Here is an 11,168-nt window from a genome sequence, read left to right on the forward strand (position 1 = left end):
CCCATTAAAAACACTGCTGTAGCGCATTCATGAATACACCCTGGTTTAGTTTCTGTATGGCTTATTTAGTGAGTCACAAACATCTAACAGTGATAATGCAGACTACAAATTATTTAACTTGATCTTTTACTGATGGTTCATTAAACAATTCTATTTTTCAGGAATGAAGGATAAAACTGCATATTAACCCCTGAAGTCAGGACCTGACCTTATGCTAAGGTAAATGGATCTTCACACAGGGCTGCAATAGCATAAAGCAAATGTAAAGATTGACCTGCAGTCAGGCAGCCGCCATTAATAAGCAGCTGAAAGTGAAATCTGCATATTTCAATATCTCATCTAACATGTGCAGGCTGAACCACTTATGATGGCACAATCAAACTGAACATTTTACTATGACTCTGTCTGTGGTTTTTATTTTTTTTATATTTATCAATTCACATACAATGAATAAATATCAGATTTTCAGTTTTTTTAATAACATTATTATCATCTGCTCAACCAACAAGATGATTAATACCCCCCACTACTGGCCATGAGTCAGCATGTATCATATGCTCATGCTCAAAAAAATGCTAAAACTAGGAGAAATCAGGTTTGGGTCACAACTGAATGGACATATGGACAGAATGATACTGAGTCAGGGGGGGAATGAACATTTGGCTCAAGCTACACAACCTGATGAATATTAGGGGCCCCTGGACAAGCCTTCTTGCTCAGTGACCTAATGTACCCAGAACAGCTGTGTGAGGCTGCTTAGCAGTTAGGCCTGGATGACAAGTCATTGCTCAGCTTGATATATGAACTATTACATGTGAAACAGAATGGTATGGTGGTGGTAGTGGTGGTTGTGTGTGTGTGTGTGTGTCTGTACTTGGATTAATATGTTCTTATCATGCGTGTTTAGGGAGTCGAGCTTTTGGTCAAAGGCAGCTAAAAGTTATTAAAATATTGGTCTTTGCAGCTCTTGCCGATAAGAAAAACACTAAAGCAACTTAAGGCACAATTATATGAAAAATATGTTATGTATGTGGGGGTAACTGGATACATGTACAAATGGAAATATCTAAAGTCCATGAGTATCTTTATTTCACCAGTTTCTCACTTTCTCATCAACACTGACACTTTTCAGACAGGCAGACTGACCTTCCTGCAGCAAGCACAAAAGTAACACAACACAAAAGTAAAAATTTGCCTTCAGAAAACAGAACCAAGGCCTGACATTTATTACAGAAATTTTAACAGATACGATCAGGTACAGGTACGTTGTGCTTCATTTACATTTACAAAGATGCAGAGTGAGAACACAGGTCCAAATTAAGTCATTTACAAACTTGAGTCAGAATAACAAAACAATTCAACTGCTTTAAGAACAGTGTTAGATACGTTGGGAAACATATATTGCAGCTTTGCAGCCTAACTGTATTGCATTTTTTAATAGCCAGTATCCAGGTACCTAAAACACACACACATACAAAACACACATTTAGGCAGCAGTACTTTCAACAACTTAAAAATTGTAAAGACAGTTAAATACTCTAATGAAGCAATATTTATTTATTTCTGTGTGGAGTCATTTTTATAATTGATATAAAATTAGTTTTCGGTGCTGTCAACAAAGCAAAGGTGGCTATTTTAAGGAATCTAAAAAATAAGACATATAAGAGTTATTTATCATTTTTTTCTCTGACACATAATTCCATATATCTTGCTTCATATATTTGCTGTCTTCAGCATATATCTATAATGTAGAAAGTAATAAAAATAAAGAAAAAAAAAACATTGAATGAGAAGGTGTGTCCAAAGTTTTGACTGGCAGTGTGTATATATTACATTTAAAGACATAAAATACACTTACATTTTCAGCATCGTGCGCCAGTCCTGTATCATGATGTTCCATCTCATCATCTCTAAATTCCTTTATCACCTGTTAAATATATTCATGATAAAACAAATTAATTTAATTAATTAATTACATTTCACTGCACAAAATTCTCAAGCTATTTGGCCTTGAGTTGGTTACATTAAACCCATTTTCTTTTCAAAATAACTGCAAATAACTGAGTCATGAAAAATTTTATACACCGTGGTCAGAAAATGTGTATCTAATAAGAACTGCTTTGTGCTGAAAAGTGCTTTGTCCCCATCTGGAAACATCCAGAGAGGTAGAGTCACTCTTGACAGTATATATGAAAAAGCCACTGGTGAAATGCCAATTTTATTCCATGTGCTATGATCTGTGAAGCTGCGTTGGTGTGTGGAACTTGTCCAAATTAGAAGTTAAATAAACTTCAACCTGCATCAGTGCGCAGTAACAAATGTCAGTAGCCATTAAGTGATGTAATTGTGTAATGGCGAAAGCACTGAAGTCAAAAATGTCAAAAATCATGCTGCATAGCCTTGGAGAAATTGCCTATAAAACTGTAAAACTCTCCAAGTAAACCTGAACTGTACTGAACTGCTTAGATAAACAGAAAAAATTCCACCCACGAATAGATTTAACACTGAAAGTCAACAGAGATCCAGGAAGAGAACAAGGCTGTGCCAGAGGTTTGACTGTGGTTGGCTTACATGCAAAAAAGAAAAAAAAAGAAAATGATCCAGCTGCTAGGATTGCACTAAACAATAAATGAGTGAAACAATCAACAAAGACAGTTGTAATTTTTTAATAAATGCAATTAGAAATATGCACAAGCTAACTATAAACCCATATGGAAAAGAAATAGTAAAAACATATATGATTTACTCATGAAAGTGGCCACCTTCTCATTACTTTCATATATTTTTTTAGTAAGTATACAAAACATACAAGTTTCATTATATAATTTTTCAAGGGATCTTATATGTGTTTTCACTCTTGTATGCTTTTCATACAAGTTTCATACAAGACAGATAAAAACTTTATAAGATTTATATATATCTTTTCCATATGGGAAAGACCGAGACCATTTCAGACTCATATTGGCATTAATGGGATACAGACATCATTGAATGAAATTTTCCTCAAACAAAATTTAAGGTGGTTTTATTTATTTGCTGGTTAGATAACTCTTACTTAAATGTAGTAATGTTAGTAAAAGGCGATTAGCGATTAGGTACAAAGCTGTATTAACTAGCTTGAAACTGAGTTTAATTGATTAATTATTATTTAGCGTGGCTTGTAACAATCACCATAATCAAAAACATTCAACATTATTTCCATTTTGGTATGCTAGACTCTAATCTCTTTTTTTTGGAGGGGCAGGTGCCTAATATTATCGCCCTTCGGCTCCTCTTTAGACTCAGCTGTTGCCACAATCTCATAATGAACAATATGAATTTCATGCACAGTAAAGGGCAACCACAGAGCAGAGCTACGGAGATAAGAGACTCACTTGTAAGAGTTCAGTGTATCTCTCTGGGTCCTTCTCCATCAGAGTTCTTATCTGGCTGTTATAGTGTTCAGTGATACTCTCTTCCACTGCCACAGTACAGGCCATGGCCCCTTCTTTTCCCAGTAATGCAGATGATGCCCCTTCAAAAGAGAGAGATACATGCTGTTAACATTTAATGAAGAGATTTCCTACTGCTTACTGTTTATACACTTGTTAATGACACGTCAGGGAGCCATTGTGAAATTCAATAATCATTACTCTTTGATGCATTTGTTTATCTTCTCAGCAAAATTATGTCTTTATGTGTTGTACCAACCTAATACAAACCCAGCAATATTCCAGAAAGGTAACAGTGCTGTGGGGCGAACTCTGTTCTCAGCAAGAATTTCATTGAATTTCTCAAGGTGTTTCTTTTCTTGATCCCACATTTCCTGTAGGAAAAAAAGCGCAAAGTGTCAAAATTTAGGGACATATACTGATTAGGGCTGTTCGATATAACGATATATGTCAGATGACGATATAAAAACGTCTATCGTTTCATTTTACGCTATCGTTTGATTCCTGGTGTTGCAAAATAAATTGTTTATGGCAATATTTTTCCATCGTTTTGATGGTCACTGTAGTGGCTATATTAATTTCTTAAAGTTCTCTCCTTCTCTTATATTTAATATAATCACACTACGGACGGACAAGCGCCTGTTTTTATGCATTGTCGTTAGCAACAACAACGGTAACAGCATCGCGTGTTCGCTTGTTTATTTTCCACATAAACCTTTCACAATAAAGCTCAAGATCCTGTTGAGACTTTTCAAAGTAAACTGAATCACGTGAAAGAGTATGCAGACTGTTTACGGATGAGAAGCAAAAAGGAGCCATCAGGTGCTAAAAAATAAACCTTAGACTCAAACGTTAGAACAGGCTTTTCCCCGCAGCACGCCGTGTAATAAATACTCACAAAGAAAACGGCGGCCGTTACAACTTATGTATAAAAATGTATCGTTTCATGCATCGGTTAAAACACTGGACTCCAGCTACATGACGCGCAGCTGGAAACACTTCCCCCAAGACGAGCTGCCCGAGATTCACAGAATTTACAGAAAATTTTACATTTTTGTGATTTCTATCGTTATCGGACGATAGAATTCTTATATCGGGATATGAGATTTTGGTCATATCGCACAGCCCTAATACTGTGGGGGCTGTGCGATATGAAAACATACGGACACTTTTAACATAAATTTAAAAAAAAAAAAAAAAAAGGAAGGGAAAATTAAAAAAAAAAAAGGGTACAGCTGTCACTTTCATTTTTATTGCACAAAAAAAAAAAAAAAAAAAATCAGGACCATGAGGCTAAAGTGCAAACTGCACACAGAAACAACTATCCAATGCAGCAGCTAACATGAGATCAGCTCTTTCAGTGATGAGCAATAAGGCCTCTGTTAGTTTACCCTCTATTTCTAACCATTCCTAGTTCTATGTGCCATGTCTGGAGAACTGACTGAAGGAAAGATCTTGTGTATGTCCTCGTTAGGATAAAGATCTGTGGCAGTCAGTGGGAATTTAGATTTTTTATATAGTTAACTGGTAATCATGTGACAATTCTTCTCAGGTTGTAGAAGAACCAGGATGTAATTTGCAGGGGAGTCTATATGTCCCTATAAGTAAGTTTTACTAAAGTTTTTTTAATTTAAAAAAAAAAAAGAGAGAGAAATGAACTGGATTCAGAATTTTGGGAGACTCAGAAACCCCCTAGAAATACTGTTTATCAACCACATGCCTGAGAATTAACATCAAACAGCAGTGAGATGTGCAGCCTGTTCTTTCATCTTATTGAATTTCATCAGCTGCCTGCAAGATCCTGCTTTGTCCAAAGAGGCAAACATGACACTAAGAGTACTATGCATAATCATTTAATTAAAGGTAATTTGAGTATTCTTGTAAAAGCTGCTGTTATGTTTAAATTTATATAATAATTCAATAAACTTAACCACAGCAACAACTGGGGGCTGAACCCCCTGTTATTTATTTGTTTTTTTTAAATAAATTATAATCTTGGTGTGACACAGAAGTAATGAAATGATCAGTTTATATCAGTTTATTCGGTTAATACCTGAATGAATGGCCCAGTCTTCGATCGACCCAACACTGCCATCTGGCCGGCATAGATGCGGTTGGCTCCATATTCTCCAGCATGGTCCACGCGCAGCATCCGGTGCACCATCTCCTTCTCCTCACTGTCGCGCGGGGGCGGAATTACTCCGTAAGCGCGAGAGCTCTGCTGCAGAGTTAGTGCTAAAACAAAGTAAAAGACGTATGTAAAGCTCCTTCAGTCAACCGCCTTGAAGCTGAAACATTTATAATTACACGACTCTTAAGTGCCCACTATGAAGGTCACGCATTTACTTCGTTTACAAACTAAGTAAATGTCAAGAGTTTGAGTTGAGAAAACTGACAATGACGAGTAATCTATCAAATATTTGATTTAGGCTACATTACGTTTACAAGTGTAGACCCAGTCTAGTCTTACACCTACAGATAAACGTAAACTGTATGCACTGATAGACGCTACATACTGTGAGGGTTAGATAAGTGTTTTTAGCATGTAGCACCGTAGCTTCCAGGTATCACTGCTTACCTCTGCATTTTAAACACTGACGAATCATCGCTGTGCTATTACTCTGTGGCCAGTGGCAAAAAACTCTAAGTGCGGCTGTCTGCATGATAGTCCGGTAATGGTTTAACTAGCTGTGTAATTAAAAAAAAAACATGCATCAAACTGACATTGAACGCCAGTAACTGCACGTAACGGACGTCTGCTCTTCTTCTTCGTTTATTTAATTGCGGGCGCCAACTAGCGTTTAGGATGTGTTACCACCACCTATCGAGTTTCCCTCCCTGGCAGGAGGAATATTTTCTCTGTCAACCATCATGTTTCTGAATTAGGTGAACTAAAATTAAACTAAAAACTACGTTTTTGAAGTTTTTGGAATAATAAGTTAAATTGAGGAAAATAAAAACCAGTCAGCTTTTTTTGTTGTAACACAGCCTGGCTGATGATCAGACTTGTTGACAAGATAGCTGCCTAAACAGTAAAGTGTTATATTTTGATCATGATACCTATTTTGAAGGTCGCAAATATTGATCATGCCATTTTATTATATTTAAAAGTCAGGACGAGGCATTAACCCATTACAGTTGGTTGCTGGTTATTCTAATGTGTGAAGCACAGAAAGAAATTTATAGGTTTTGCTATAATTGGTTGGGCGTGTTGCACAAACTAATTAGTAAAATAAACTGAGAAGTAAAAGAGGTTTCTGAACAGCCACGTTCAGGACAAAATAACCTTGCTTCACTACAATGTGTCCAATAATTTTTGAGGAATAGTGATTCTTGTGAGTTGTCCCTTCACCTCAGCCTTCATATGACTCTCTAAGCAGGACTGCTGTGGTTAAAAAATAAAAATAAAAATTCAGAAAATTCTTCCAAATGGCATTGAAACTAGCTTAGCTGTTTCAGGCTGTTTTTGCTGTGCGTGTTATACTAAAAGAGTATGAAATACTAATATGCAGTAAGTGAAAGTAGCAATACAACAGTGTTAAAATACAATACAATCCCAGCCTATCTAAGCCTATCCCAACTGATTACCACTCCTACTCAGGGCAAATATATAGAGACAGAAAAACACTTACTACATGAGCATATCTTTGAACTGCTGGAGAAAACTGGAGTACCCGATGGAAACCTACACAGGCACATGGAGAACATGGAAAATTAATTTAAATTCAATTTAATTCATATAGTGACAAATCACAGTAGCATCGCCACCTCAAGACAGTTTATACTGTAAGGTAAAGACCCTACAATAGTACAGAGAAAACCTCAACAATCTGATGACCCTCTATGAGAAAGCACTTGGCAACGGTGGTAAGGAAAAACTCCCTTGTAACAGGAAGAAACCTCTGGAAGAATTGACAGAAAAGGGGCAGCCACTCCACACAGAAATGCCCCAGTTAACCAGAGGACTCAAACTCAAGATCTTCATGTTATGTGGTGACAATGCTAACCACTCCACCATGTGCTGCCCAGACTCAAACCTCTGTTTATCCGTACTAAATACTAGTTAATGCCTCAAGAAGGAAAACCTAATCATCAGAATGGCTAATTTCAGGATTTTACACGTTATACTATAAGATATTTATTGTTGATTCATTGAGAAGTACATCTCTTTACATTCCCCAGCTTGTTTAGCTATTTTATCCCCTTGTGATTTACTCCCCATATAAGCCTGACCTATGGTTCTATAAGATGTAGTTGCACTAGTGTTTAGTATGTTTAACAGAGTGTATCTGGGCTATTTAGGTAGCCAGTTTGAAAATAATATGTCCCTGTGTTTTTATTTTGTTCAATCCACTGTAATACTGTTACAATGTATATAATTTTGGAAACAAAGAACACCTTAGAGATCAAGTTTCCTTTGATCTGTCAATCATAACTATATCTGCCTTATTTCCTTTTTAAAAATAGTTTCTATAACTGAAATAAAACTTAATTTTCTTTAAAATAAAGATCAGAGAGAAGAACATGTCAGAATAACTACTAGAAAATGAGCTAAAGACCTCTGTGTTTCCTTATGTAACACTTTGTCTTTTACCATTTAGTCACTTCCCAAACAATTTCTTCCCTTCTGCCCCCGTGCAAAATTATAGTGCATGTATTTTTCCATATGCAAACATGTCTCTTTGTTTGCACACAGATCAAAATATCCTTAAAGGTTCGTCACAGGATGGCATGCTTTTTAACAATCATTTTATTAAAACAATAGCAAGAACCTTAAAGAGAACTGATTTATATTAAAATTTTCTGTAATGATTTTTGTCAGTACTAGAAATCAGAAATTCTCTTAACTTGGATAAAGGTCTGGAAGCAGAGGATCATCAATGAAGCTACCTTGTCTGAAGGTTTGGTTTCTTGATTTTTAATGTGAGGCTTGCAGTCAGCATGAGCAGTTTAGAATATTTTATTAAAATATTGCTTAGCTTACAAAGATACCAGCTCATATTAAGAAAACACAATGAGCTTTGAAGTACTTTATTAAAAATCATTATACCTAAAATATTCAGCACAAAGCTGCAGGCAGTTCTTTGGTGCAAGAAGAAAGCCTGAATATGTTCATCAAGATAACTGAGAAACTAAGATACATTATAAAATGTAGTCTTATTTGGTTCTTGTGCCTCCTCGTTCTCGGTGTTTGCTTCAGCATGACCAGGAAGGACTCAAAGTGTTCTGTTGTATAATCCTCCATTGAGTCACTAGCTGCTTATTGCTGTGCAGGTTCACAGGGTCAGCATTCTGGGCAACTAGTCACTAGCCTGTCGCAGGATTATATCACAACACAAACAAATCCACACTAAACATGTAATTTAGAGTTCAACCAGTTCACTCGGCCTACGTATCTTTGCCCTGTGGGAGGAAAACAAGTATTTAAAGAAAAAAGTAAATAGAGAAGAGAAAATTACCTTCTGGTCGCACATGCTCATTTTTTCTGCGTCAAACAAATCATGAGTTTGCCTTTTGTTTAGGCTTGTTATTTAAGGGAGCAGCCGGAAGTGACACAGAATTCAAGACTAAACATTCAAGCGACAAAAATTAGGGTTTTCAGGAGCAACTAGAGATGTTGCTGATAGTCAACAGATGGCAGTGTTGCACAGATTAAGACATTTAAGCAATCTGTCCTCTCCAGCTGGTCCCAGATTCCATGGCAGTTTCAACTTGTTGATATGCACTTCAGTGAGGCCTTCCCAGCATTTTTTTTAATTTTTATTTTATTGTAAATAAAATAAAAGAATTGTGAAAGTCACCGCCTTAAATCATAATAGCCTGTGGTCTAGGCCTAACCCACCACCTGTCACTGTTATTCCGCTTCATGATATTACTTTGTACTTTTATTTAGTAAAATGTTTCCTGCTTTTGATGAGTAAAAAAGAACTACTTTGACAAAGCACATCAAATAGTTAGGACAGAGGAATCTGTGGAATGATGAGGTCGGCTGCTGCATAGCTGCGATGGTCATGAGTAAACAAGGCCAGGATAGTGAATGGTGGGGTGTGTCGGTTTTGTCTGTGTGTGTGTTTGTGGTGAGACGCCCGGTTATGTGTTTCCCTATCTGTCTGTCTGACTGTGGGTGGCTACATATGTGTGGCTGCACGTCGGTAAATGTGGTTTGCCTTTGTCCTTTCTGCTGGTGTGTCGGCCATAGGTGTGAGTGAGGCTAGATTAAAGTGAGCAACTTTCCTGGGAATACAAACCCAAACAGGTCCTGGGTTGATTTTGTCATTTCTTTTTTTTTAATAGTTGAAATATAATTGTATTTATTTCTTTGTGAATTTACACTATAGCCTAAATCTGTCCTGCATTAGTATAATTTTGTGCTGATCTTTTGGAGTTGGTTACTAAAGGATACAAGTTAATATCCTGTTTTATCTCAATAATGTGGGAACCTCCAGGGCTGATAAATAAAGCCAGTTTAGAACTGCTAGGATTGACTTCTCGAAGCTGCCTCCAAAGCCATAGACACCCATGTTAAAATGCCCAAAGTTACAGCCAAGTAAAGAAAATAAAACCGTTTTTAATTTTATGACTTTTATGGAGGGGTGAATTTTTATAGAAATTCACGAGTTTAAATTATATTGAGGTTTAAACTTCTGTTTAATTATGTGGCCATTTTATATCATTTTATATATCCATTTTATATCAGGTGGGTGGTATTTACTCATGTTCAGCATTCAGCTGTGTTAAAAGACAGTATATGGAGCTTTGGGGTTTCTCAAAGCTCAAACTAATTCCATCCATCCAGCTTCCACTTATCCAGTTCAAGGTTGGGGGGCAGTGGAGGCTACCCCAGTTACTATTGTTATGTTATAATATTATTTTATGCCATGTTATACCCCTAATTAAAGATTGTGAATTATTATGTAGTTTTAGTTTGCATTATTCTCCTGAATTAGAAGAAGCTGATAACTATTGCATTAGTTAAACTGATTTGCATTACATTAGACTGCTGATTTATTGTGGATGAATGATATTGTTTTATGATGTTATAAGAAATACTGTTTGCAGAGAGTCATCGCCTTATTTGTCTGATTAGAAGAGAACAGAGCATGCTGGAGTTTTCTGCCCCATCTCAGCAGGAGCAGATAAAACGGGGAGCCAAGGTCGTAACTTAGGCGCCGTGTGAGAGAAAAGCATGTGAATGTTTAGGCTTTTATGATAAGGTGGGGGCACCAGAGGCTATAAGAGTTTGAGTAATCCTCCACCATTTTGAGATCAGAGGCTGTCTGCATTCAGTTTCCATCTCCCACGTGTGTGATCATTAAAATCATCGTTTGACCTGACCCGGCCGGACCAGTGTTGTTATTGTGGTTTTTTCTCTTGTCTCCATCCCCAATATTTTGAACCATAACACTATATTGTGTGAGGTGGGGCACCCTGAACAGGTTGCCAGTCTGTCGCCAATTTAGAATCACCAGTTAAACCCTATGCATGTCTTTGGACTGTAGGAGGAAGGAGGAGTACCCAAAGTGAATCCACACAAACTCAGGGAGAACATGCAAACACACAGCGTTGAAGTAAAGGTGCGCTGCACTGTTGTGCCACTCTCCAAATTTAGCTTTCCCTTTAATATCACAATATCATATTAATAACTAAGCTACCTTCAGCTGAGAAGTTCCATCGTCAACTATGGTCAAGTTCAGCTAAAAAAGAAAAAAAGGCCTTTTTTGAATCTACAGAAGGACA

General features: G+C 36.8%; 1 protein-coding gene across 1 annotated transcript; it reads right to left on the bottom strand.

Moving 5' to 3' along the window:
* Positions 1–1,184: 1,184 nt before the first annotated feature.
* Positions 1,185–6,204, bottom strand: coq7 (coenzyme Q7 homolog, ubiquinone (yeast)). Its single transcript, XM_085460190.1, has 6 exons — positions 6,010–6,204; positions 5,485–5,666; positions 3,691–3,805; positions 3,375–3,514; positions 1,859–1,927; positions 1,185–1,456 (listed from the first exon to the last, which is right to left on the bottom strand). Exons 1-6 carry the CDS (start codon positions 6,092–6,094, stop codon positions 1,379–1,381), a joined length of 669 nt encoding a protein of 222 aa, XP_085316316.1. The 5' UTR covers positions 6,095–6,204; the 3' UTR covers positions 1,185–1,378.
* Between the last annotated feature and the right edge of the window lie 4,964 nt (positions 6,205–11,168).

The sequence above is a fragment of the Copadichromis virginalis genome, linkage group LG6, assembly GCF_057382275.1.
Source record: "Copadichromis virginalis isolate Kocher_CV1m ecotype Utaka linkage group LG6, C_Virginalis_male_GT1.1, whole genome shotgun sequence".
NCBI classification, from domain to species: domain Eukaryota; kingdom Metazoa; phylum Chordata; class Actinopteri; order Cichliformes; family Cichlidae; genus Copadichromis; species Copadichromis virginalis.

Coding starts and splice junctions, on each gene's coding strand:
- coq7 (XM_085460190.1), bottom strand. CDS start 6,094: ATGCAGACAGCCGCACTTAGAGTTTTTTGCCACTGGCCACAGAGTAAT. Junction 3,515..3,690: donor TATTGCTGGGTTTGTATTAG/GTTGGTACAACA, acceptor TCTCTTTTGAAG/GGGCATCATCTGCATTACTG. Junction 1,457..1,858: donor TGGCGCACGATGCTGAAAAT/GTAAGTGTATTT, acceptor TGTGTGTTTTAG/GTACCTGGATACTGGCTATT.